Raw genomic sequence first — 24,965 nt, 5'->3', positions numbered from 1 at the left:
GGATGATCTGCTGCAGTGTGACTTGGAACCTGCTGTCATCTTGGCTAAATGCAAGAGGTGACCACTCTAGAGGCAAGCTGTACGCATGCACAGGAATGCACACGGTGGTTTCATGCGCAGGGCTGCGTTCTGTCCTATTGCTACATCTGGAGCAGGACATCTGCAAGATCACATGTTGGTGAGTAACATTAGGAAAAATGCAGAGCTCAGTTGCACTGCAAATGCACAGGATGACTGCATTTTATGTCTAAAAATACATGCCCCAGTGTGTTCTACTCTGGGGAAGTGTGAACGGTTACTATTCTTTATACTAGTATTTGTATCAAAAAGAATTTTTTTGTTTTTACAGCATTGTGCTGTTGCTCGGTGCTCAACCGAAGCTTTTCATTGAGATAATTCTGCATATTTGCGTAAGAAGTTCAACCTTTTTCTTTTCTGAAACTGATAGCTTCTGTAGATATCATTATTCAGAGTACAATGCTCTACAGAGAAACTTGTTTGAGCAAGCAAACTGCAGCACAAAACACTACATGGACTGCACGTGGAATATTAACAGTGCATGCGTGTAGCATGTCCATGAGTACAGTGTGTTTTTTGCTTCAGAATTGCTTTTGGACTGAAGTAGCTGGAGTGCATGTGAAAATGGAGTGCATGTCTTTATTTTACAGTCTTACCTGATGCCTTTGTGGAGGCAGCCTGGGTAACCTCAGCAGTGGTTTTGACCTGAAATGAGTAAAATCCGTTACAGAAACAGTTGTATTTCTTTCAGTGTAGGCACTGTCTGTGCCCTACTTGCTTGTGGGGCTGATACATGCCCAGCTCTGTGTGTTTTGCTAGCAGTGTCATTCCTTTGGTCCGGCCAAAGCGTCAACAAAACACAAAACGTAAACTTTCAGTTTGTGTGATATATAACTGGAAAGAAAGAGGAGCCAAGCTGCAGTTGTCTGCCATCTGTTTTAGTTGATAAATGAAGAAACTTTGGGCTCGGTTCAGCCCTGACTGAAGGTCCTGGCGTTGTGCCTGTTTGAGCCGGAGCGGTTCTTTGCCCAAATTCCTGCTTCCTTTTCCTCTTTCGCAGCAAAGTGCCATGTTTGGGCATGGCACAGAGGAGCAGCTGCCCTGCCATTGGCTTTTGTTGGTTTTGTCCTAGCCTCGTGACCCACGGGAGAGCTGGCTTTATGCAGGGGTGTAAAGGAATAGCAAAGTCTCTGCTACAAACTCCTATTTCTCAGGTCTGCTGGGCATTCCTCCCTGGGAGAAAACAGGCCCCCAAGACTGTGGGCCTTGCATTTGGCTTGCTGTGATTTGGGTAATGGTGATGCAGAGAGGAGAGTAAGTGAGAAGGAAGCACGTCTGAGCAGTTAGCTAACACATGAATGATCAGACCGGACTGAGATCTTATTTTGGTGTATCACATTGGCCATGATGCCCCCCATGATGACCTACCTAGAAAATATTCTTTCCGTTTGGAGACTTCCGCAGAATGGTTTATTTAATCCTTTCTGTGAAATCTGATAGTGGAAATGGGTAGAAAAATGGTATTAGTTCAGGTGTGAGTGGAAAGCAGATAGAGACGATAATCTGTGTGTGGTTGTGCATGCAGGGAACATCAGCTGCAAATCATGGGGCAAGCGTTCTTTCCTTCCCAGAAGCTCGTTCTCATTGAATGACATTATCTGAACATCAGGATCTGGGAGGGAATATTTCTGCCAGAATTTTCTTGTTCCTACAGGAGAAATAATGGTGTTACTCCTTAGAGACAGAGGAAAAGAAATGCACCCCGTGTTTTGTAGTGCTGACTGCCTTCCTATGCTGAGGCAGCCCGTGCTCCGACATAAAGCTGAAATAGACAGAAAAAGGTGGCTGGGGTTTTTGGTGGTGGTTTTTTTTTTCTTTTTCTTTTTTTCCAGTGCTTAAAGATATTTCAGTTGCTACAAGTTACTGGAAATTACTTTCTTGGTATAAAAGGAAATAGTTGTACTGAGAGCACGGAGGGTTAAGAAGCTGTGACAGCAGGCGTGCTGGGTAACTGTGTGTGCCTTCTGTCACACAAGGGATGCTCATCGTGAACCAATGTCCTCTTTTTCTCCAAAGCAGACGTAATTGAAAATGGTAATGGTAAAGTAAATTCATGAAAGGCAGTTGTTCTCATCTCATCAGGGTCAGAGAAGTCAGAGGAGTTTGTTTGTCGAGAGGTTGTGTCTATTTACAGTTCTTAAAAGGAGAAACAAATTGAAATGAAAGCAAACATAAAATGACCCGTTCCTATAATGCACTGAGTGTCCTCAGCTTTGGCATATCTCTGTGTGAAGGCTTTTGGTGGCACAGCTTGGGCTTGGCAAAAGGCGGATCTAAGCTGGAAGAAGAGCTCCTGGGGAGCAAGGAGGTGCCTGTGTGCGTGTGCAGCTGCTGTGCTTCGGTGCATGCATTTTACTGGCTGATGTTTTCCCTGATGGTATCCCTTGTCCTGTTGTTTGGTCCTGTGCTTCGGAGATGAGTCTTCACACATGCAGAGGGGTAAAAGGGTTGAAGTTCAGTCCTCTTTCTCTTCCATTTTTCATTTTTCTTTTGCCCTGTGCTGCCTGAGGCCCTCAGTACTGCCTCTGCTCCCTGACATTTCCCCCTGGGTGCTGCCCCATCCCCTATCACTCTGCCACCAGCAGTAGGGTGCATCCTGTTTGGGTCGCTGCTGTCATTCCAAATGACACGCACTAGCATGAGAAGGGAGAAGAGAAAGGAAGAGCCAAGAGAGCAATTGCTATACCAACAGCTCCTTTGCAAAATAAAAAAAAAAGAAAAAAAACAAACCAGTGACCCAGTCTGAAACATCCTGGTGGCACTGACAGCTATTGCTGTCCAGCACGTGACCTTCCTTTCCTGTTGATGCAGCAGAATAAATAGCTTCACATGGTGCTGTTACTGGCTCACAGCAGGGCGCCTGCAGTGCTACGTTTCTTCTGGTTCCCACATCTTACACACGCTCACGTGGACAGCCTGAATACGGAGAAAAAGGATGAGGCAAGGAAATGCTTTCGAGTGGGAGAGCAAAGTGATTGTGCCACACCAGAGGAGCAAGAGAGAATAATAGCTAAGCTTTGATCGTGGTAGGCTGTGGCGTGTGAGCTGCAGAAGACACAGGTGCTCGTGCTGAGTTGGAGCTCGTCAAGCTGCAGCCCTGAGCAGTCTCTGAGGAGAGCCGGGGTGCTGCAGCCACATCTGGCCAGCTGTGCTGCCTGCAAGTGCCTGGTGTGCTGCTCTAAGGCACTGCCGGAAAGGGGCTTCCTGTATGTACACTCAGCATACATCTTGATAAAGTACAACCTCTCCCTGTGGAACAATGCAGGTTTTATCAGGTGTTTCTGTTGACCCTGAGCTGGTTTGGAGTGTGTGTCCCAGCAGGATCCCGTGATAAGGAAGGTGTGCGTTTGGGCTGGGTTTCAGTGCTGATAGCTGGGAGAGCACGTGGATCTGAACCTGCAGTTTCTTTATCACAAGCCAAGGTTTAAGAGCAAGGAAATCTAGGTGCAGTGGCTGCTTCCTAAAGATGCTGGGAGCTTGCATTGGTCTTTCAAGTGGAATTTTCAATAAGGCCTGGCCAGTCTAGCAGTAGAAAAGCCCCTCACATGCACAGTTATGGTTGAAGGGCTTTAAATACCTCAAAGTTCTTTCCCACTGGAGTCTATTAAAAACATCACTTCAGACACCCTTTCTCATGAAGAAATACAGAATGGGTAAAACTAATAATGAAAGTACATCTGGCATGTGCATCATTGCTAAATAGGACACACACACACCACCCAGCTTTAAAATCATGCTGTGAGGTCGATTCCAGACATGGTTCGTTTTGTTTGGAGGTTGGCAGCTCAGCTGACTGATGTTGGATATCGGTCTTGCCTCAGGTGTGTCAGGTTTACCTGGTTTTTGAAGTTCTTGTCACGGGGTAACTTTCCAAGTCCATTTATTTCTGTTCTTTTTGATGTTGTAAACTGTGGATGTGTTCTGTGAGTAGTCTTTCACTGCAGTGTTGTGCCTGGTGCAATTAGAAGCTGAAGGCAGTGAGCACCAACCCAGCGCTGTTCCCAGGTGACACCATGGTCACAGCAGTCTCCTGTGCTCCCTGTGGGACTCTTCATTCACCTCAAACAACTGCAAGGATCACGTGTGAGGGACAAAAGATCTGTTGAATGCCTTTCAGAAGTGGATTGGAACAACAGCGCGATTCCTTCAGAATGTTGTGCAAAGCCCATCCTGGCCGTGCTCCGCTCTTGCTCGGCATGTTTGACATTCACATGTATTTTTGTGTAGTACTGACCTGAAGAGGCTGGATCTGGATTAGATTTGGAGTAGGATTTGGGATAAATAGCACTGGGATCTCATGTGAATTCTTCTTCTGCGATTTTTGTTCTAAAAGAACCTCCTGAGTTAAAAACTTCTTGTCGTCTGCTTGGTTGTGAACATCAAACCTTACACCTGTTTCGAATGAACATTGTCTGAAGTAGAATGAAAGTGGCTTTATGTACGTGATCTATCTTCCCTAAATACTTCCGTCCCTTAATTTGAAGGATTTATCTTTGTAACTTTTATTTCCAGCTGAACAGAGCATCCCATACGGGTCGGTGTTTCTGTAGCTGCACTGCACAGCCCTGAGCTGGTCCCTCCTCCTGGTGTGCTACGGGCTGCAATTCCCCTTTCTTTCTTTGTGGTTTTTTTCTTTAAAAATCACAAGGCAATGACCACTCCTGTGCTGTTTTTTTTTCCATTCCTGGCATTCTTAAAAACCAACAGCTTTGAGCAAGTAATGAGATCTAGAAAAAGAGAGAGAACACCAGAAAAGGAGAGTGTGCAACTATGCGCCTGGTGACAGACCTGCAGAGTACTTGGAGCTCAGTTCAGTGACTGAGCAGCAGCTTCAGAACCAGAGGGAGTGCGGCTGGCCGGCCGTGGAACAACGTGGGAGTGCCCTCCTGTCCTCATGCACGTAGGGCAGGAGCTGGGTTGCTCTTCTTCTGGCAGGGTGCATTATTTTGCTAACACTAACGAAGTTGTGTGAGTGCATGGCTTGCTCAAGCATCTGGTTTTTATTTGTCCTCGTGTCCTTACGAGTTACATAAAAGCGAAGCCAGGCAGTGCCTTTAGTGCCTGCTCTATATAGATCTACCTGAAATAGTTTCAGGTCACCTCTGCACACTTAATTTGGAAAACAATTGAGCAGCATGACTCCTGCCTCGGAGAATTGAGTAGTCAGGCTCCTCAGCTCCTCACAGCTGTCTAGGGGCTCCTGCAGCATTCACAGGAGTGCACCATTCAGGAGCTGGATGGGAGGGAAGCTGAGGCTGTGAGCCAGAGCTGGGCATGCATGCAGGCTGCAGGGCATCCCACTGTGAGAGCCGGAGCAGAGGGCCAGGCCCCCCCAGTGCTGCTATGGCAGCCCTGCTCCAGGCACTCCTGGGGCCTGGGTTGTAGTAGGCTGGGATTCCATCTCTCACCTGTTTGTTTGTTAGGCTGTTTCTATCCGATTGTCCTCTGCCTGTGGTTTGCTGTTGTTCCCATGGAACCGAGATGGGGTTTGGGTGAAATCTGAGGGGCGAGTCGGGCTGAGTCAGTGCTCTCCTTCAGCCGTGTGCTCTCCTCCACACATGGAAGTACTTTCATTGCTCCATTGAAACCGCTCACGTGCTCAGCATTAGGCACGGGTTCTGAATAAGTTGTTGATCCAGGGTCTGAGTTTTATTTTTCAGCGAGATCTACACAGCTGAAGGTAGGGCTACCAGCACAGTATTGGAAATGTTACAAACTAAAGGTTTAATGCAGGATTCTCCAGGAAGAAAGCTTCTGGCATGAATGCACTGTAGTGGCAATGGGTTTAAGGGCAGCCTTTGTTGGAAAAATGGTGTTTTCTGATAACGTGCCGGGCTGTCATTATAAACGAGCTGGGAACACAGCGAGCTGAAATGCTGTGCACACACCGGGCTTTGGGCTGAAAGCGGTGTTCAGGGATTATCCTTACATTAAACTTCAGCTGGACTGAGTACATATAAATAATTGTCCCCCAGCTTTCCCTATTACAAATATACACAGTTTGTGAAATGGGTTTACCGTGCGCTGAACGTTTCTTTGATATTCTTTAAAGCCTGTTGCTATAGCAACCGGACCCTATAACAGAAAAGCTCTTTGGGAAGAAGCAATCCTGTTACACCCAGGAGGAAAGCCATAGCAAAACCGCCAGTGTTCCTACTGAAGAAACAAGCAGAAGGCAGATCAGCAGCCTGGCCTGGGCTCACGGCGGGATGCCCAGCCTGCTCCCCAGAACAGATTTGGATGGGACACCTCCAGAGCTGTATTTTCTTTTTTGTATGGAAAGGTTGAAGTGATCTGATGGTTTGGCTCATGGGTGAGGAAACATGAGTTTTGCTTTTCAGAACTGGATGTCCCCTTTGTACTTTGCTAATACAGAAACTGGCAGAACAGGCATTACTTTTCCTTTGACGTGAGGGCTTGCAGCCCTGCTTCCTTGTGTCTCATGACTGAGTGAATCAACACCTAATTAAACAGTCACATGAGGGACAGAGTAAAATGCTGCTCATGCACTGATCCTTGTGAATCCGTGGAGAATAACTGCTTACATCTGGCTTCCTCCTTCTCAGAGGAACCCTGAGCAGCTGCAGCTTTTTCTCTTTCTTTTTTGCTTTCTTTTGGGAAAAGCAGATCACATAGACCTCAGACAAAGCAGTGCTGTCTGTGCAGATAAATGAGACCTGGCATAAGGAGAGGGAGGACTTGGAAGTACTGGATGTAATTTTTGAGAAGTGTGACTGCTTGGAGTTTGTGCTGGGGTTGATTTAGCTGAAAACTTGAAGCTGTGGTCCTTGAATGTTTAACGCTCCTGATAACCAAAAATGCAAATCATTGAATGGCTCAGCCTCTGAGCATCCTCATAGCCTCCCCTGTGCCCCCTCCAACAGCTCCACATCCTTCTGGTGCTGGGGTCACGCTGTGGCCAAGGCAGTAAGCTGTCCTGTTTGATCCTTGAAGCTTCTGAAGCTTTTAATATTAGCTGTAATTCTTTTGTTTGCAGCATGTTGTGAAGGGTCCGTAAGATTTTTTTTTTCATATCCGAATGGCAAACATTTTATTGGGCTCTCAATTATTGCTCAGTCACAAACACAACCACCTTAATCAATTACATGGCCGTGGAGCACAGCCAAGGAGCTCCGTCCCAGCTGTGTTGCTGTCACCACCAGGGGAGCATTTTTCCCTTACGAAGCTCACAACATGAGTATTACGGGATGGTTTAATCACAGCAAGCAGATGGCAGCCCTCACCCTGACAGCAGTGGGCTCCCGTTGGGGCCAGAGGGACCTTATGGCCGTGGTGGCACTGAGCTGTGGGTCGGGTGTCCGCAGCGTGATGTTATCAGGATGTTCCATCCACCAGGGGTCATCCTGACATGCAGGCTCTGGGGACACAGCATCCTGCAAGGAGGCACTGGGTGCGTGCCACGGACAAGCAGTGGGTTACACTCTAACTTGTTAGCCTCTCAACCGTTCTTTATTTCTTCAGACATCATCTGTTTGATTTTTAAGAAAAAAATGGTCCCTGAGATGCGTTTGTGCTGTGGGTGCAGAAATGATGTGGCACGTCAGGCGTGGCTGGAGTACATCGTAATTTGTTTATGTGCTGGACGGCTTTTTTGGGGGTATCTCATTCCGAAGCAATGCGTTGAGAATCTCAAGTTTTCATTTATGGAAAGAGAAGAAATAAAAACTGCCGTAGAGTTGTCAGCTGCTGCCCCCAGCACAAGAAGGATGTGGAGCTCTTGGAGCGGGTCCAGAGTAGGATCACTAAGATGATCAGAGGGCTGGAGCACCTCTCCTGTGAGGCAAGGTTGAGGGAACTGGGCTTGTTTAGCTTGGAAAAGAGAAGGCTCTGGGGAGACCTCACTGTGACCTTCCAGTACTTCAAAGGAGAGTGTGAACAGGAGGGGGATCAGCTGTTTGTGAGGGTGGATAGTGATAGGACAGGGGGGAATGGTCTTAAACTGAGACAGGGGAGGTTTAGGTTGGATATGGGGAGGAAGTTTTTCCCCCAGAGGGTGGTGAGGCACTGGAGCAAGTTGCCAAAGGAGGCTGTGGATGCCCCATCCCTGCAGGCATTCAAGGCCAGGTTGGATGTGGCTCTGAGCAGCCTGGGCTGCTGGTTGGTGACCCTGCACACAGCAGGGGGTTGGAGCTGGATGAGCATCATGGTCCTTTTCAACCCAGGCCATTCTGTCATTCTACTGAAAGAGTATGAAAATAGAAGCCCTGAAGGCTTCCAGCTGAAGGGAAATACAGAAAATTCAGTGTCTGAATTCTGGGGATCTTAGAGGTCTTTCCCAACCTGAGCGATACCATGCTTCCCCTTCTCCGCTGGGCTGGGTAATTCCATGTCATTTCAGGAAATTTATTTCCAACAGCTGCCGTGTGGAGCAGAAGCAATTTGTATTGCATCCATTTTCTCCCCAACTTTTCACTGGGCACAACACTGAACTGGTCCCACTTTATCAGGCGCAGTGAAAGATGTGCCGCCCCGCACAGCCGCGGGTGCACAATCACAGAGCTGTTCGGCACGGGGAAAATGCCCCGTTGTTCTGCAGTACCAGTTGGTGTGATGGAGGTTTGTTTTGGTGTCTTATTTATAGCAGATTGCGACTGGAAATGCGATACAAAACAAACACCAATCCTTCGGTAGCTTAACCGTGCAGCAGGTTTTTACTTTGATAGCTGTTTTCATTGGGAGCATCTTTTGTCGTGATTCAAAAATGACAGTGGTAGAAGGGCAGTCGAGCTGCTGTGGTCTCAATATCTGTGTTTTAAATGAAAGATATGTTCTGTGTTGCAGCCCCCCGGAATGCGCAGAGACAGATCTGCATTTGTGCTGATGCTCCCTTACACCTCCATAAAGCCACTTTATCCCAGTCATGAGACCTCCTGGTGCTGCGAGAATCCTGCAGATGGAGGCTTTATCAGCTTTGCTTCTGTGCTAAACGTCCGCTTGCTTTTCAGTCGCAGGTTTTTTTTCCCCCTCTCCGTTCTCTAAAATCTGGTTTCTTTTAAAGAAAATGGTGCCTTGATTTTGAGAACCGTGTGGGCTGCTTGCAGCCAGCTTCCTGCTGCTGGCTCGTGCTGCGGGCTGTGTGCGTGCCTGTGCTGTGCTCAGGTACGTGGCTCCAGCTGCACGCACAGCGCTGTGCCTCCGTGCTGTCCGCTCCTTCTCTCCAGCACTGAGGAATTCAGTGGAATTTTTTCTTCCTTGCAGGGATACAAAAATGCACAGAAAGCACATTTTTGTCAAGTCTAGCTCAGTGGTAATTCCACTAAGGCAAATATTTTGTAGAAAAAAACAGTATCCAAGAATTTCTATTTGGATTTCAAATGAAATCCTAATTGGTTTTCTCTCTTGTTGTCTGGTGTGGCTTCCAGCTCCCATCTTCATGCATTAGTAAGCAATAAACATTGCTGGGCTTAGCTGCTGGCTCTTTGTTGTGTGCTTCTACAAGTGTGAGGGAAGCCTTCCTTAGGAGACAGGCTGAGAGAACTTGTTAAGGCAGCAGAGAACAAAAAGGAGGCATTTCATTACTTTTTAGCCTGTGATCGGAGCAAACGGTTGCCTGCCCAGTGTAAAATTAGATCATTTATCCCCAGAAGTTGCATATGAGGTTTTGCTGTAGTTTGAAGTTTTGGGGAATGCCTGTACAGAGAATGAAGACGTGAACTCTTTTTTTTGGTGCTGTTTTGAGGATGAGAGCTTATGGCTCAATGGGGAAACAGCCCCATGTAGCACTGAGCTCTGCAGGGAGCCCTGGGCTAAGCTGTGCTGAATCCATCACTGCAGTGGTGCAGGTGGGATGCCGGGATGCCTCCCAGGCTCTCCAGAAGATGATGGGCTAAGAAAGGAGATTCTGATCTTTTTTTTTATAAACTTGTTAATATTTGCTCTTTTCAAGAGAAAGAAAGGAAAAAAAAAGCATCAATCAGCTTTGTTATCCAAGTTCTAGTTTGAGAAAAACAAACCAACAAAAAAAAGCTTCCTTTTCAAAGAGTGGGGGAGTATCATAACCCCTGCTAACGCAAGAGCTGCCCCGGTGGAGCCCTCACCCTATCCTGTGTGTGCTGCCTGCCCCCAGCTCAGGCTGCCCAGCACCCATCCGTGGCCTCGGGCCCCTCCAGGAGCAGCACACCTCAATGCAGCACTGCCAGCACCTCACTGCCCTTGGAGTAAAACATTTCCTCCTCGCATCTGACCTCAGTTTCCCCTCTTTTATCTAAAAGCCGCCCCCCTTGTCCCACCTCTCTGTGCAGTGTAAGAAGTCCCCATCCCACACTGGTGTGTTCTCTCGCAGTGGCACTGGGCAGCTGCTCCCTTCGTGCCCCGCGTGCTGCTGTGCTGTGAGTGCCCATCTGAGCAGGAATTCCTTCCAGTAATTTTTCTTGGGCAGTTGTTCAGTGGGGGCTGGGGCTGCTTTCAAGGCATTTGTCTTCTGCACGCATCAGGTTACCCCGAGGTAAAATGGAAACTTTAGCAGCCAGCCCTGTAAATAAATGTTTACATAATGCATCATACTGAACTTCTCCCCGCTGTATCTCTAAGAAAAAGGTCACTTTTGACAGCAATAGCTTTTGCCACGCAGGTGAGGAGGTTGGGGCATAGATCACGTTGTCAGGAAGGGAGCGGGGTCGGGTGCTGCTCCTCAGTCCCAGGGCTCCGTGTGCAGCTTCAGAGGTGAGGTCTGATGTAGGGCATGCTTCAGTGTTACCGTGAGTAGCTGCAATGAATTCCCTTGTGCTGCTTGCATATGGAAAGCCAAGCCTGTGACATAGGGCCTTGTGGGCTCTCATGTCAATGAGACATTTGCTATAAGACATCCGTGGTCACGAAAGCTCTTACTGCTGGATTTGGAACCAAGTGAGCATCTGCATTGGAGTTTTACTGCTTTTGTGTCCTGAACTGCTTGCTGTGAGCATACAACTACCACCTCCATATACGAGACAGTGGCAGAAGCTGTGTCAGTGTGTTCTGGATTTCTCTCCACCTTGATGCAGGAGGTGTTTGGCAGAGGAGGGAGTTTGGTGTTCCCTGGGGCCGGCACCACCCAGGGGTCCCAGGGCTGCTGGGGTTGGGGCCAGGCTGTGTGCCATGGTGTATTCACCTGCTGTGGGACAGAGGGGTTGTGCATCCCTAAGCTGTGTGTTGCGAGGTGCAGAGCAGTGGGAGATGACAAATGGGGCTTCTGTGGCTTCGGGATTGACGGTGTCAGTGAAACCTGCAGATGCTGGAAAAAGGGGAAATGGGAGCTGTGGTGCTAGTCTCCTGCTTTTGTTTTTCTACTGATCTTTGTCCATACAAAACACGTGGTGCGAGCGGTTAGCCCCACATATGCCTGTAACGAGAGTCGATGACTTTAAAGCGCGTTGCCCTTGTGGATTCCCCGTTCCTTTATCGCATCTCTGCCTTGTGAGCGGGGAGGACGTCCCAGAGCAGCAGGCGGATTGGTGCAAAACGCTCAGAGCAGCAGCAGGCAGCTGGCACCGCCGTGCCTCGTGCAGCCTTCCTTCCCCACGGGGCAGCGCTGCTCCCTGCGCCTCGCCTGCAGCCAGCGAGCCGCTCGGCCTCCCTTCCCGGGCAGCGCTTCCCTTCTCCTGCCCCTACAGCACGCGTGCCGCCCCAGCTCCGTGCGTGCTCCTCCAGCGAGGCTGCGGGTGCGATCGGGGCGGTGCGGAGCGGTCAGGAGGAGCGGGGGGTTGCCCGGGGGGGGGTGGGGGGGGTTCGGCTCAGCGCTGCCCCCCGCAGCGCCCCCAGCTCCGCGCGATGCCCGCCCCGGGCTCGGCCGGGCGCTGCGAGGCGGCCGCGGGGATTAAGCGTGTGCGGCACGGCATGGAGAGCCCTTTGTTTGAGTTAAATTCGGCCCTCTCGGTGTGTCACCTGACAGTCTTGTGGCTTCGGATGAATATGGCTCACTGCTATTATTAACCTGAGTTGGCAGCCGGGCGCGACGGGAGTTGATAGGGATTTGGGAAAGTGGAGCCGCTCGGGGGACAAAGATGCTTCCCAGGTACGATCGTTACACGGTTCTCGAGGTTATTTTAATTGTTTGAGAGTTTAATATCTTCCCTGTGATTGATGGCAGTCTTTTCTGGAAAGGCGAGGCTCTTAGAGGTCCTTTTTTTTCACGGTTCTTCCCGCAGTTTCACGCTGAATGGCACCGAGGCGTTCCTTTCTCCCCCCGACTGCTTCTATCTGTTTGATTTTGCCGAGGGGAGCGCGGTTGACTTGAATAACGTGACACGCAATGGTTAATGGTGGTGGGTTTGGCTGGAAGGAGCTGCTGCTGGGCTGCGTGCTTTTTGTGAAAAGAGGCATTTTGGAGCAGCTGTGCTCTATGTACAGATGTTTGCATGCAGACATGGGAGCCAAACAGGTGCTCTGTGAAATGACATGCGTCAAGTGATCCCGAATACATTACGTGAAGTTCCCACTATTAATTGTCAGTTCTGAAGCCGTGTAAATTGCTGTTACTCATCCTGTCACACGGCTCTAACAAAACCTCCAGCCTCCTTGTGCGCAAGCTTGTGGTCTGTGTGTTGGCTGTGTGTGACACCCAGCCTGCATACAGGCTGCTTTTAGCTGCTGGGGGGGCATCTGGCTGGTGTGTTAGGCTTCAGAGTATAAGCTGGGTGTCCTAAGGAGAGCCGGGTGATTTAGGAGAGGGGGAGAAAAAAAATGAAAACAAACTGAAGTCAGCTTTGTGTACAGTTAAAGAATTGGGCAGAGCCAAGGAGGGCGGAAGCCAATTGCAGTTTGGGTCCAAGTTTATTATACTGAGTGTGAAATAACTGCTGGGCTGGCTGTGCCTGTGCACAGCGTGTGCTGAGCACAAGTAGCAGGAGTTTCCTGGATCTCAAGCAATGCTGCTATTCACGTTGAGGATTGCAAAGCTGGTAAATAAATGAGACAGATTTATAGATGGGGCACAGAGCTGACCTCTGCAGTGCCTGTAGACCCGAGGAGCATCACCCTCCTTCAAGAAATGACAAGGTGGAGGCTTGGGATTAATTTTTTCCTCCATAGAAGCATTATTTCCTTGTGCTAACCCCTAGAGAAGCCCTTGTTGTGAGCTGCTGCCCACCAGCTCCTCCAGGACGCAGAGCCCTGTGGTGACTCCAGCTCCTATAACGACCATCTCTTGCAAATTTGTTTCTAAGTATAGGCCCCCTGGTTTCTCTAGCTTAGGTGTCTCTTTCCTGCTCCTGCCCTTACAGCTATGCTATGTCACAAGGGTTTACGTGGGATCTCGCACAGAAAATACCAACTGTGGATCATCCTTATTCCTTGAAACCTGATCATGTGCTTTGCGCTTCAGGTGTCATTATTAAAAAATATTATTAATATTATTAAAAAATAACCTGCCTGTGCAAGGCTCTGCTAATGGATGGTTTTCCAAAGCTGTAGGCATCATTAACAGGTTGCCCAAGGAGGCTGTGGATGCCCCATCCCTGCAGGCATTCAAGGCCAGGCTGGATGTGGCTCTGGGCAGCCTGGGCTGCTGGTTGGTGACCCTGCACACAGCAGGGGTTTGGAACTGTTGGTCAGTTCCAACAGTGACCAACAGTTGGTCATCGTGGTCCTTTTCAACCCAGGCCATTCTGTCTTTCTATGGTTCTGTAATTAAGTTGCCATGTATTGTTGTTTGTCAGTTCCAATTTAAGTTGTGCTCTTTCAGGAAGATCTGCTCAATTGTCTGTGTTCAGTGATGGCCAAATGGAAGGTGAATTATTGAACTGCAGCAAGAAGGTATTACATTCTGTAGAATGCCCTCTCTGTGTGTCCTATAGGATCAACTTTTGTTGTATCTTCTAAAAGCCAGAAGAAAAATTCCATTAACAGGTATTAGAAATGTGCAGAGGAATTTGGGCAGGTGAAGGGAACCCTTTGGAACAGATAATTCAGGTGAGAGCTGTGTGATACAGCATCCAGGCTGGACAAGGGCCGTTTGCCCTCCGCTTCCATTCACCTTTCCCTGTAACAAAGCAGGATCCTGTGTGCTGTCAGGTTGTACAAGTGAGCAAGCTTCTGTTTGAATGTAACTCTGTGTGGAGCTCGCAGATAACCTGCATCTGAAATATCCCACTGCACATGTTGGAACCGACTCATATCGACAGCGTAAGCTCTTCAAGACAAGGATGCTTATGGCTGGGTCTGAGCACCACCTCCACGGCAAACATGAGGAACGTCGAGTGCAGGAGTTCAGCTGAGCCCTGGGGATCCCCGTTCCTTTCCTTGGATGCTCACCTGGGAGCAGTGAAAGTATTTTCTTCTCTATGGCGGATCTGCTGTCCGCCCTGCCACGGCTGTGCTGTCTGCATTGTAAAAAGGTGCTAACATGAGAAACATGCAGAACAGATAAGCTAGCATAAACTATAAATATCGTTTGCGTAGATGCATTTAAAAATAGTTGGAAGTGATTCATCACCAGGCAGTTTTTATAACTGTGGGTAACATGATGTAGGAAAACAATAGTTTGATGGATAGTTTCAGCCTGGTCTTAATCTTGTTTCGAGCAATTAAACTTTTTAGCAAACTCTCATTCAGTTCCAGTCTGTTTAATTTTTTGGTCGGTTTGCTTCAGTTGCTCTCCTCCTAGCCTTCTAGAGAACCTGTGTTAATTAGTGAGATGCTACTTAAGTTGTGTTAATATGAAATTGTCTTAAAAGTGAGACTTGGGTAGGAGGAAATACAGTATTAAACTACTGAAGACTTAATGGAAGGAAGCTGTAGTGGAAACAAGGAGGAAGGAATGTTTTTGTTTTCCATTCCAGGGGAAAACCTTGTATTTAATTGCCAGAGTGGTGACAAGGGATTTCTGTTCCTGTTGTTTCATCTATTAGAACTTGCCTGGAGTGCAGTAATACCAGTTTAAAGCCATTCAGTTGCCTCTTGCTGAGAAAAGTAATGAATTCCAAAAACTGGATGCATAAGAAGGCCCATCCTTGGAGAGAATGGGGAGTTCTGGATTGCCATGCAACTCATAGAGATGCTATGGAGCGTTTAATGGATCTGTAAATGAGAGTGTAAATATTCCTGGTAAAGAGGCAGGAGAGCAAAGTGAGGTGAGAGAGAGATGAGAGCTGAGCAGCAGTAGGGTGTAAGTGTCAACGTACATTGAAATATCCAGACCACGCTCTGCCAATTGCCTGTATCCAAGCTGCCCCTGTGCTGGATCTGCGGCCAGAGGGACTGATGCTCGGATTGATGTTCCTTTCCAAATTGTTACGATCCATTTTAGCTACGTATATGACTTGATTACAGCAGTTTGCAGCCCAGCTCCCTCTGTTGGCTTGCAGCCTAGTGGGAGAGCTGAGGCGCTCCCCTGCGAGGCCCCAGGGTGCAGGCAGCCCCTGCTGGTTCACAGCACAGAGTTCCCTGCCCACCTTTTGGGACTGAAAGAGGTCCTGTCTGTGTGTGCAGAAAATGGAGGGAGGGTATACAGAAAATAGAGCTGGGCCCGTTGCCTGTGCCCAGTGCCTTTTGTCCTAGAGTCCCTCGTTCTGTATGAATTAGTATTTGTTTGGTAGATGCACAAACTCCAGTGCACAAACTCGCAGTGCTGACTTCGTGGCAGAGGCGTGATCGCTTCCATTGGTGAAGTGTGATTTATTTATTTTAACTTGTAATCAATTCCAAGGAAGGATCAGCCCACGGCAGATTGGTGATGAAGGAAAGCCTCTTTGTTAGAACAACTCTCATCTCCAGAACGGCATGGGAGATGGAGACTTGCCTGTCACTCACTTTACTAGAAGGCTGAATTCTACGTCGCCTAGTTTTCCGTATGAATCTCAAGCAATCATCAGCTAAATGTCAAAGTTAGTTTCCATTATAAATACGACTAATTATGTTTGGAAGATCTAGGTCAGTTTTCATCCAGCTGAAGAGCAGTGCTGGAGTTTTGCCCCATTACGTTTGTTTTGAGAAGGTGTCCTGCACTGCATGCAGGAATTTGTTCGTTTCTGGGGATAATCGATCCAGACACCCAACCTGGCGGTCCTTCCAAGCTGCTAACAGCAAAAGTGAAGGCATGCTGTGCTCCATCTCCTCCAAAGGAAGGTGCCTGACTGTAAGCTGGCGGGGGAGCCGAGGTGCCAGCCCGCCTCTGTTTACTGTCTGTCCAAATGAACTTTCCCCCAGCTCCCTCCATGCTCCTGCTGCTTTGGGAAGTGGCCCATTATTGCCAGGGAATGTTTCTGCAAGGCTGAACTGTGCTTAAGGACTGTATTATGTAAACAGAGATAGCGCTTATTTGGAATTATCACAAATTATGATTTAAAATATCTACTAAATACTTGTCTAGAGAAAGTTAAAATGTCATGTGAAGAAGCTGAGAAGTAAACAAGCTCTTGTTACCTTGATCAAATATGTTTCCGAATACAGCGAGGGTTTTATATTTAGCTTTCTCTCCTCTTAGTGTGTAATCTGCTCTTGGAGCTTTTTATAAGTAGACTTTCCTAAGATCTGGAACAGCTCCTGCCCTTCTTTGCCAGTAATTTCAAAGTCAAATATCAGAAGCACTAGGTAATGGAAGAGGTGCTTTTGTCTGAGCATGAAGGAGATTCAGATGTGCGGCAGTGGCGGAGCGAATGATAGTAGGTAGAGGTTTTGGCAGGCAGTTCCTTGTTACCGTCCCAAGCTACCTGTGTGTAGAACCCCAGCAGTCCATCTCAAAAAGAGGCTCCAGGCTTGTTCACTTCACTTCAATACAGGGAGATGCCTTCTCTGGAAGGAAGGTCCATCTCCAGCCAGATGCAGGCTTGCGAGGAACCCGGCTCTGCTGCACTGAGCCTCTCATGTATACAGTGGGTTTGGTTTCTTAGCATTTTCTGAAAAGCAAGATGCTGAGAAGATGCTAAATGTGAACTCTGCTCTGAGCGTGTCGTTGTGCTTGGGGTTTGGTGCACAATTTGCTTGGACCGTGGTCAGCTGTTTCTGTGCTCTGGGTGCCCCAGCACAGAGGCTGTGAGGCTCTTTGCCTCCAAAGCTGGACACCAGGCTATTTCAGTTTCGAGTTGCTCAAGCTATTTTCTTGTAATAAGTTGCTTTTGACACTGGTTGCACACTGTCTTCTCCGCAGGTTCTGTTTTTTTTTTCTCTTCTGTTGTTATGTGGTGGGGCTGAGGAGGTTAGGAAATGGGTTTCCTCTCTCCAGGAGCCACGTAACTGTGTGTGTCATATCACTCATCACATGGGGATGAGAGGTAACAGCCTTGGGTTGCACCAGGCCAGGTTTTGGTTGGATATTAGGAAAAATTTCTTCTCCAAAAGAGCAGTCAGGAGCTTCACAGGCTGCCTAGCAAGTGGGGAGTGACTGTCCCTGTGGGTGCTCCAGATCCATGAGGATGCAGCACTTGGGGACACGGTCAGTGGGCATATTGGGGTGGGCTGGGGTTGGGTTTGGGAATCTCAGGGGTTTTCTCCAACCTGAATGATTGTGTGATTCTATAATTCTCCTAGCTGTAAGGGCTGTGGGTTTGTATTGGACAGACTGAAAAACTTCTGAGACAACTGTGGCTTTGGCAATCCCATTGATTCTCAGCTGTGACCTGGTACGGAAGTTGTTTGCTTGGAAATCATCAGTTTAGTGTTGGTGAAAGGCTTTGGTTGATGAACTGGAAGGACAGAGGAGACTAAAATTTACTGTAGTCATGGAGTACAGTATTCCAGCATAGCAATCCATGTTCTCATTAGTGCAGATCTTTCTGCTGCAGTCTCTTTCTCCTTCTCCCAACCTGGGAGCCAGGATCCTTCACTAGCAGCTGGAAAATTCCAGCTCCTAACTCTCGTGTTGTGGTGTTCCACACTGGTGCAGCCTGCTGCAAACCAAGGATAAGGATGATAGAATTACACTTGAGCTAGGAAATGGCTGGGAACCAGCCGAGGGGAGATTCCTGCTGCCTTTGTGGATGGGGCTCCTCTGCAGCACGTGGCACTGAGGGAGCAGGCACAGGGAGCTGTGGGCTCCTGCTGACACAGGCAGCAGTGTGGCTGCAGTCACAGGCTTAATGGAGATTATTCCTGAGTCTGAAGGAGGCAGAGACCTGTGTGCAGCCAGGTCCAAGCTGCCTGTGTTTGCCTGTTCCCCGCATCAAGACATATGTATTAGTGCCCATGTGATTTTTCTTTACTTAAAGGAGAAGCCAATGTGAATACATCCATATAAAATGTATTCCTTTGAGTTGTAAATTGCGGTGCTGAGGGACTCTCTTTTGTTTTTAAACACAAAAGCTGAGTTCTTCTGTGACTGAAGAACTTGAAGGAAACATGAAACATCACAAGGCAGAGCACGAAAGCCACGAAAGCTGCAGATGTCATTGTATAATGGCTGTAGTGCACTGCTGTCCTTTATGCCATTGCAATTTGGCAATCTGCAAGTGTAGGGGAGAGAACAAAATTCAGAAAGGCACAATTCCGACTAGAGGATCAAAGGGTTTGATGAAATGACATTGCATTTGTTGGATTTTCAGTTTTAATAAGGTTGGCTGTGGAGATAATGCAGAAAGAACAGTGCATTAAAGAGCTGTGGTAATTGATCCTTCTGGTGTTCTGTGTTTTAATTAAAGCTGGCCTTTGCCGGAGTTCGACCCAAGTCAGATCCGACTGATTGTGTATCAGGACTGCGAGAGAAGAGGACGGAATGTCTTGTTTGACTCCAGTGCTAAAAGGAAAATAGAGGATGTTTCTGTGTCGGTGAGTATTGTGCACATGGCTGCATTCTATATTTTTCAACATAAGATTGATAAAGTGCAAAAGTTCTGCTTTAGCCATATTAACATTTAAACTTTGGTCACATGCAGAGCTATATTTATAAGCTGCAAATTATTCAGGCTTCAGTGATTTCACTCTTAGCAGTTTTAAGTGCCATGCGATCTCTTTAGTCCTGCGCTCTTCTACTTTCTGCCCTTTCAGAGTGCACGATTCCTCCCCAGGGCTGCAGCTGGCAGTGCTGGGAGGCTGAGGCAGGGCACACTGATGTTTATTGACAAGCTTTTATGACACAGATGCTTTCTGCGGCGGGATCTGCGTTCTGAGTCAGAAAGTGCTGCTAGTCCCCTGTCCCTTCATGTCCCGGTTGCTTAGCCTTTGCCAGCTGCTGTTTCCATGCTTTGCTGACAGCTCTTTCATACAGTTACTTGAAATTTTTTTTTTCTTCTGGCATGGTCTGCATGGTAATCTATTAATTGAAACTGTAATGGATGCAGTCAGATGAGGATACTTCCTTCTAAGGACTCTGGCCAGAAGATTAATTTCTAGCCACAGTGCTGTTGTAAGTGGTTGTGTGAGGTTGGACGACTTATTTCACTGCTTTGAACTTCCTTTTCACCATCTCTGCAAACATTTGCAAAGCATTTTAAGTTATGCAAGCAAAAAGCACTGTGTCAACTGAAATTCCTGATCGCAGCTGCTTTTACCTCTAGCGCCTACTCAGTTCCACAAGCAGGAGTACACAAAGAAAGTGTTCCCTGCAAGCCCTGGCTTTCATGTTGGGAGTTGGAGCACAGCCAGAAGGTTCACCCAGCTTTGTAAACACCCCCAGCCCGTTGCTGAGTGCCTCGGCCTGATGCTTCCCGTCCTCATTCTGAGTGCTTCCTCCTTCCACACCTCCTAACCTCTGGGAGTCCATCTGTGGCATCAAGCCACTTCCAGGCTGCTCATTGTAGTGCACTTTCTGCTATGAATCAAGATCCCATTTCCTAGTTTGAGAATGTATCAGATGAAGCAAATTTAACAAATATGAATGAAACACATCTTTCTTTTTAAATTTTACCTGTTAGAAGAGCTTTATTCAAGTATAAGCTCCTATTCTTCCAGGTGTTCTTGGCAGGAAAACAAAGGTTTTTAAAAACAAGATCTTTAAAGATATTTGTTGTGATGAGTTGCTGGCTTTGCTTATTACCATTTCTTCATTCCTGTAAATTCCCATATACACACTTGTATAGTGTGAACCCTCTTGCCGTATTTCAGTTGATTTCTTGAAAGCCTTTTTAAGAGAGATCCCTACTTTTGCAGTGAGATTGCACACCTCATTGTTTTGGTTTATTTCACAAAGACAGTTGACTTTGGCAGCTCAGTAGCAACAGAATAAACAACTGATAATTAAGCTAACGCTGCTCCATATTATCTCCTTTATTTTCCTCACTGAGTGAAAGTGGGCTGTGGGTGGGAATAAGCTATATTCACCATCCCTATGGAATGAATACGTGAGAGTTTTGAACTGTACTTCACCTGTCTCTTGTAAGCTGGTATTTGTGTGTGTGTTATTAAGAGACTTTTAAAGACAATATGTTGAAAGCTCTTCCTTGCTGTGATATCTGCCTTCTGCAGCGCTCACGTAGTGTCGTGTTAGAAAAAGCTTTGCTCCTAAAGTGTTGCAGAAACATTACTCAGGTGAGAATGTGCACCAAAGTCCTGGGCTCAGCTCCTTGCAAGTTGAGCATAGCCTTGTACAGTTAGCAGCCTGGCCATTTTCAAGGGATTGCATTGTTTATTTTTCTCGCTCTTTATCGTGATTTTCATTTGGAAATACACACCCTGCCTATACAAAGCCAGATCTTGGCACTAAGCACATTCCAAGGCACTCTTGCCCTTTTGCAGCAAGACATGTGTGTGGGCTGGGCGCTTTCCCTCGTGAAAGGCTATCTGTTAACGGCCTCACAAAGGCCAGTGCTTTCTGCATCTTTTCCTTACATGATTTACACCCCTGCATTTACAAGTGCACCGAGAGGAGGTTTGTGAGGGTGCCCAGCAGTAGCCAGGCTGTGCTGGTTGGAGTCCAAGCAGCCAAATGCAGAGCCAGGAAGGTGCCATTTTGCTTGATGGTGCTGGCCGTGCTCTTCAATTCCTGTTTTCTTTTGTTGCGAGGATGTGTGACAATTGTCTGATTGAAAGCGATTTTGATTTGAGTTGTACGCCTGCAGCAACATCAGGTATACGTTATTACATTTTATGTTTTGTGTATCTAAACTCAGTGCACATCAGGAGCTGTGTGTGGTGGACCCAGGTTGAATGTGTCTCCCTCATTTGAATTCAGTAAGGGAAGGTATGGATATAAAATTCAAGGAACACTAGAGCAAACTTATCTGGAGACAAATGTTTAAAGGCATGAAATAGGAAGCTTCAGCTTTCTGCTGAGTGAAACTGCAGAGCTTATGCTCACACCAGGTGAGACTTTGGTCAGTAAAGCATTACTGGGTTCATGTTATCTGTGAGGGGCGTGTAGTAATAACACAGATAAGGACTTTATGTCTACAGTGAATAGGAAATCAGCCTCTTCTTGTCTTCAGTAGAGACAAGGGAAACAGAAATTTGGGGAGAACTTGTCATGTAGAGGTGGACAGAAGGCTGCTGAGACATTTCTGGCATTGCAGTAATGATATCTAATTGTGGTAAAAGATTGTCATTTTGCTGCGATTTAATTCTGAAGTCTGCATAGCACTGATAAAATACCTCGCTTTTCAGGACTTCAGGACAGGAGGGAGAATGAATGGTGAATAGCCCCACTTCTCAGCAGGCTCATTCCCTGCTTCTGTCCCGTTTTGAGGACGCTGACCCATGGGTGCCCATGCTGTGCTGTGTGCTGCAGGAGCCATGTGTGCCCCAGGTCCTGACAGAGTTAAGCTCCGTGAGGCAGCCTGGTGGCTCGGCACCAGGAATGTTGGCCGAAGGCTGTGCCAGGCATTTCCACCCAGACTGCCACTGCCGGCAGCTGTGGGCTCTTGGCTTGTGGATGGAGGTTGAGATTCCCCGTTGTGAGCCCTATGCCTTTTTTGGTGCTAAGCAGAAGAGGTTCTCCCTTCGTTTTTCAGCGATGGCCTGTCAATGGGTCGGTCCCTGCAAACAGGTACTTGGTGCGGTGCCTTGGTAGCTGCCTCATCTTCTCAGGGGTCAGGGAGCTCATCAGAGAGTGGTGTTCTTTGACACTAGATCACGAGCAGGCATTTGTGTGTTAGGTGTGTATGTGACAGAGGTGGGCATTGCTGACCCCTCTGCTAAACAGCCTGAGCCCAACCCAGACATGCACGTCCCGTGGACTTGCTCAGCCCAGCAGGTAGCGGAGCATTGGGCCAGTGCCACTGCCTCCCCTCAAGAATTACTTCTGAGCTCATTCCTCCTCGTGGTCTCATTTCCAGTGAGACTGCATGTCTTGCTCTGCATTGCAGCCCGTGGCTGCGCTCTGCCAGCGTGCTCATTGCTCAGTTCCTTCCCGTGGCCGTGCTGCAGTGCAGGCGGTGTTCCAGCCCCGGTGTGTGAGCGCAGGTACTCCTGAGCTCTGCCCTTCAACCCAAGCGTGACACGCAGCTCCTGTTTGCTTTGAGGGTGCAGGCCCCAGGTGGCCCAGCCAGCACTGAGCTCTCAGCCTTCGTTCTGCGTTTCCTGACTTTGCCTCAGTGCTTGGTTTCCCAACCCTGACACCGGTTCATGCTAAGCTTTGTGAAGACTGCTGCCATGCTGCGCCGTGCTGCTGCTCTCTGTGCAGTCATGTCGCACTCACCGTGCAAAGGCCAGCTGGGGTGCGCAGGGCTGGCGACTGAACGGGACAGGGCCACAGAAATGGTGCTGCAAGGGAGAAGTGGGAGGAAATGGGAGAAGCTGGGAGGGGAACCTTGCTTCCAACCGAATGGGTTCAGTTTCTAGTGGTTCGGTTTAACTGCTTGTCTTCCTTTTGTGTTGTCCATGACAGGGAAGCATTTATTGCTGGGGACCGCAGAAAGATGTTGGTTGACTGTACAAAGCAGAAAGATTTCCTAAGTCAAAAGAAGAGCCTGGAGGAAGGTGTGGAGGGAGCAGGAGGATGAGGAAGGAGGGAAGAAAGCGAGAGCTGAACTGTGCACTGTCCAGATCCAGAGCTGGTTTGGCTGGGAAGGGTGCAAGGAGAAGAATGGGAAGAGGGCAGTGTCTTGCTTCCAGCACCCAGAATCCTCTATGGGGTTTTTTGGAAGAAATGTAAGAGAGAGAGAGGACCAGGGATACAGAGTTTGAGATCTAGAGTTGCAACTTTAAAAAAGAGCGTGGGCTTAGATTTGGGGAGCAAAAGAGTCACCTTTGCTGTGTAACCTTGTCATCTTTATTTTGGGGACAATTTAACTGAAAGGTCATGCGATACTTGATACTCCTAGTGTGGCAGTTTCTTTCACACCAAATGTCATATTTATCCCAAAGTAAAAAAAAAAATGGCATGCTGTTTTAAACAAGCCAGGATTAACTGCGTGCTCCAATATACTACAGCACTGGATAAATGTTGAGCAGCAAATTGCTTTGAGGGATTAGTAATCGGATAGCGAGCCTTTTGCTTTTAGGTGAGTTGTGTGAAATCGAGACTCCAGTCTCTATCTGGCACGCAGTGGACAGGTTTCCACAGTGGCAGGGCCAGCAGATAAAGGCACCAGCAGAAAGGAGCTCAGACCCAGCCCTCCTTCCCAGCTCTGCCCTTCTCCAGGAACTGGAGCACCCCAGGGAGGAGGCAGTGGATTATCTTTTTTCTTTTCCCATTCTCCTGTGAGTAATAGAGGAACTTGGCTGCTCTGGAAATCAAGTGAGAAGTTAGCTCTTGACATCTGCCTTTTAAGAGAGAGACCCGGATTTTTACAGCAGCGCTGCAAGGGAAGGAAAGAGTGCCCACTCCTAGACAGGTGCATATATTGATTACACATTCAGCCCAACACCTATTAATAAAGCAGAAGAGTTATCAATTTTGGAGTGATTTTTCAGCTTTGTGTGCTACCCTTTGCTTAATAGCCTGTTCTGGAAATGGGGTACGGTGCTTCCAAATAATGACAACCTTATTTGAATACAGATTTCTCCATAACCACCACCACAGTGATATTTGAGCACCGGCTGTTGCAGAGTGGTAGGAGAGTGTAAAACATACGATGACATTTCTCTTCCTTCTGTCACTTGCAGCCCCTAACACACACGCTCACAGCCTGGCATTAGTTCAATGCACTGGGCTCTTCTTGACTGTCTTGTTATTGCCAAACCCAGACTTGCTCAGTGGAAATTCCTCCTCCTGTGCATAGCACTGTGTGTGTTCTTTCCACTTGCTGAAGAATTTATAGACCTTGTGGCAAAGAGTTAAAAGTTTTTGCTGGTAGAAGTGGAGAAAAGAGATTCCGGGAGCAGAAACCTACTTTGTGCTTTGTTTTACCATAAAGGCCATCCGCTGGATGCTTTCTTCAGAACTACCTAGGAGGTCTCCACGTCTTCCAGCAAATTATGACCTCTAATGTAAGAACTGTGCCTGTCGGAAAGTCTTTGGAGCTGGGTCGTATCTGCAGAGAGCTGGCAGAGGAAGAACAAGGAGCACGGCCACTGTAGGGAAAGCAGCATGGCACCGGCAGTGCCTGCAGCATCCAGATGCTCTGTGCCTAGAGAGTGCATTATTGCAACTGCGTGTACTTGGAAGGAAAGCCCATGGCTTAGAAAATTTTCCTCATGCAATTCAAAAATAATTTGGAATTTCACCTTGCTTGTGTTTCGGATGTTATACTGGAATGCCAATAATCCCACTCCTTTGTTGCATGCTATCTGGGTGCATCTAAAATTGCACTGACCTTTCGTAGTTAGTAACTGTGGAGGAGAGGGCCATTGCAGGTGCTTGATCTCATTGACCAACAGGTTATTCTTAAGCACGTGAGATGTTTTTAACAGTGCAACAACCACAGTTTGCTGGTATTCTGTATTTTAGGTGAGATTTTATGTGCAACGTTCTGTAAAGCTGGGTTTCTGAAAGATCCTGGCCTCCTTTACTGTCTTCTTACAGGAGTCTTGGTTCATTAGGCACCGCTGTAAATACCAAATGACCATTTTTCTGGTTCCCTGTTTAAATTCGGCAGCTGCTGCCTCAAGATGCCAGACTCCCTGGTGGATCTCTGCACAAAAAT

At 47.7% G+C, this 24,965-nt stretch overlaps 1 protein-coding gene and 1 long non-coding RNA gene across 5 annotated transcripts in view; one reads left to right on the top strand and one right to left on the bottom strand.

Annotated features, from left to right (window-relative positions):
* FNIP1 (folliculin interacting protein 1) overlaps positions 1–24,965 on the top strand; it is a 60,518-nt gene that overhangs the window by 6,396 nt on the left and 29,157 nt on the right. For 3 of the 4 annotated variants that reach the window (XM_052689639.1, XM_052689635.1, XM_052689637.1), the window contains exon 2: positions 18,648–18,774. In XM_052689639.1, coding sequence (XP_052545599.1) covers positions 18,648–18,774 — 127 coding nt within the window. Of the gene's footprint in view, positions 1–11,887; positions 12,092–18,647; positions 18,775–24,965 lie in introns of those variants that run through there. The other variant, XM_052689638.1, reaches the window with a different exon arrangement.
* The window catches only part of LOC128083980 (uncharacterized), an 86,517-nt gene that overhangs the window by 47,597 nt on the left and 13,955 nt on the right, over positions 1–24,965 (bottom strand). The window lies entirely within an intron of this gene.

The sequence above is a fragment of the Tympanuchus pallidicinctus genome, unplaced genomic scaffold (assembly GCF_026119805.1).
Source record: "Tympanuchus pallidicinctus isolate F22 unplaced genomic scaffold, pur_lepc_1.0 scaffold25, whole genome shotgun sequence".
Classification (NCBI taxonomy): Eukaryota; Metazoa; Chordata; class Aves; order Galliformes; family Phasianidae; genus Tympanuchus; species Tympanuchus pallidicinctus.
Note: the sequence above shows the minus strand (reverse complement) of the source record. Positions and strands in the feature narration are given on the sequence as shown.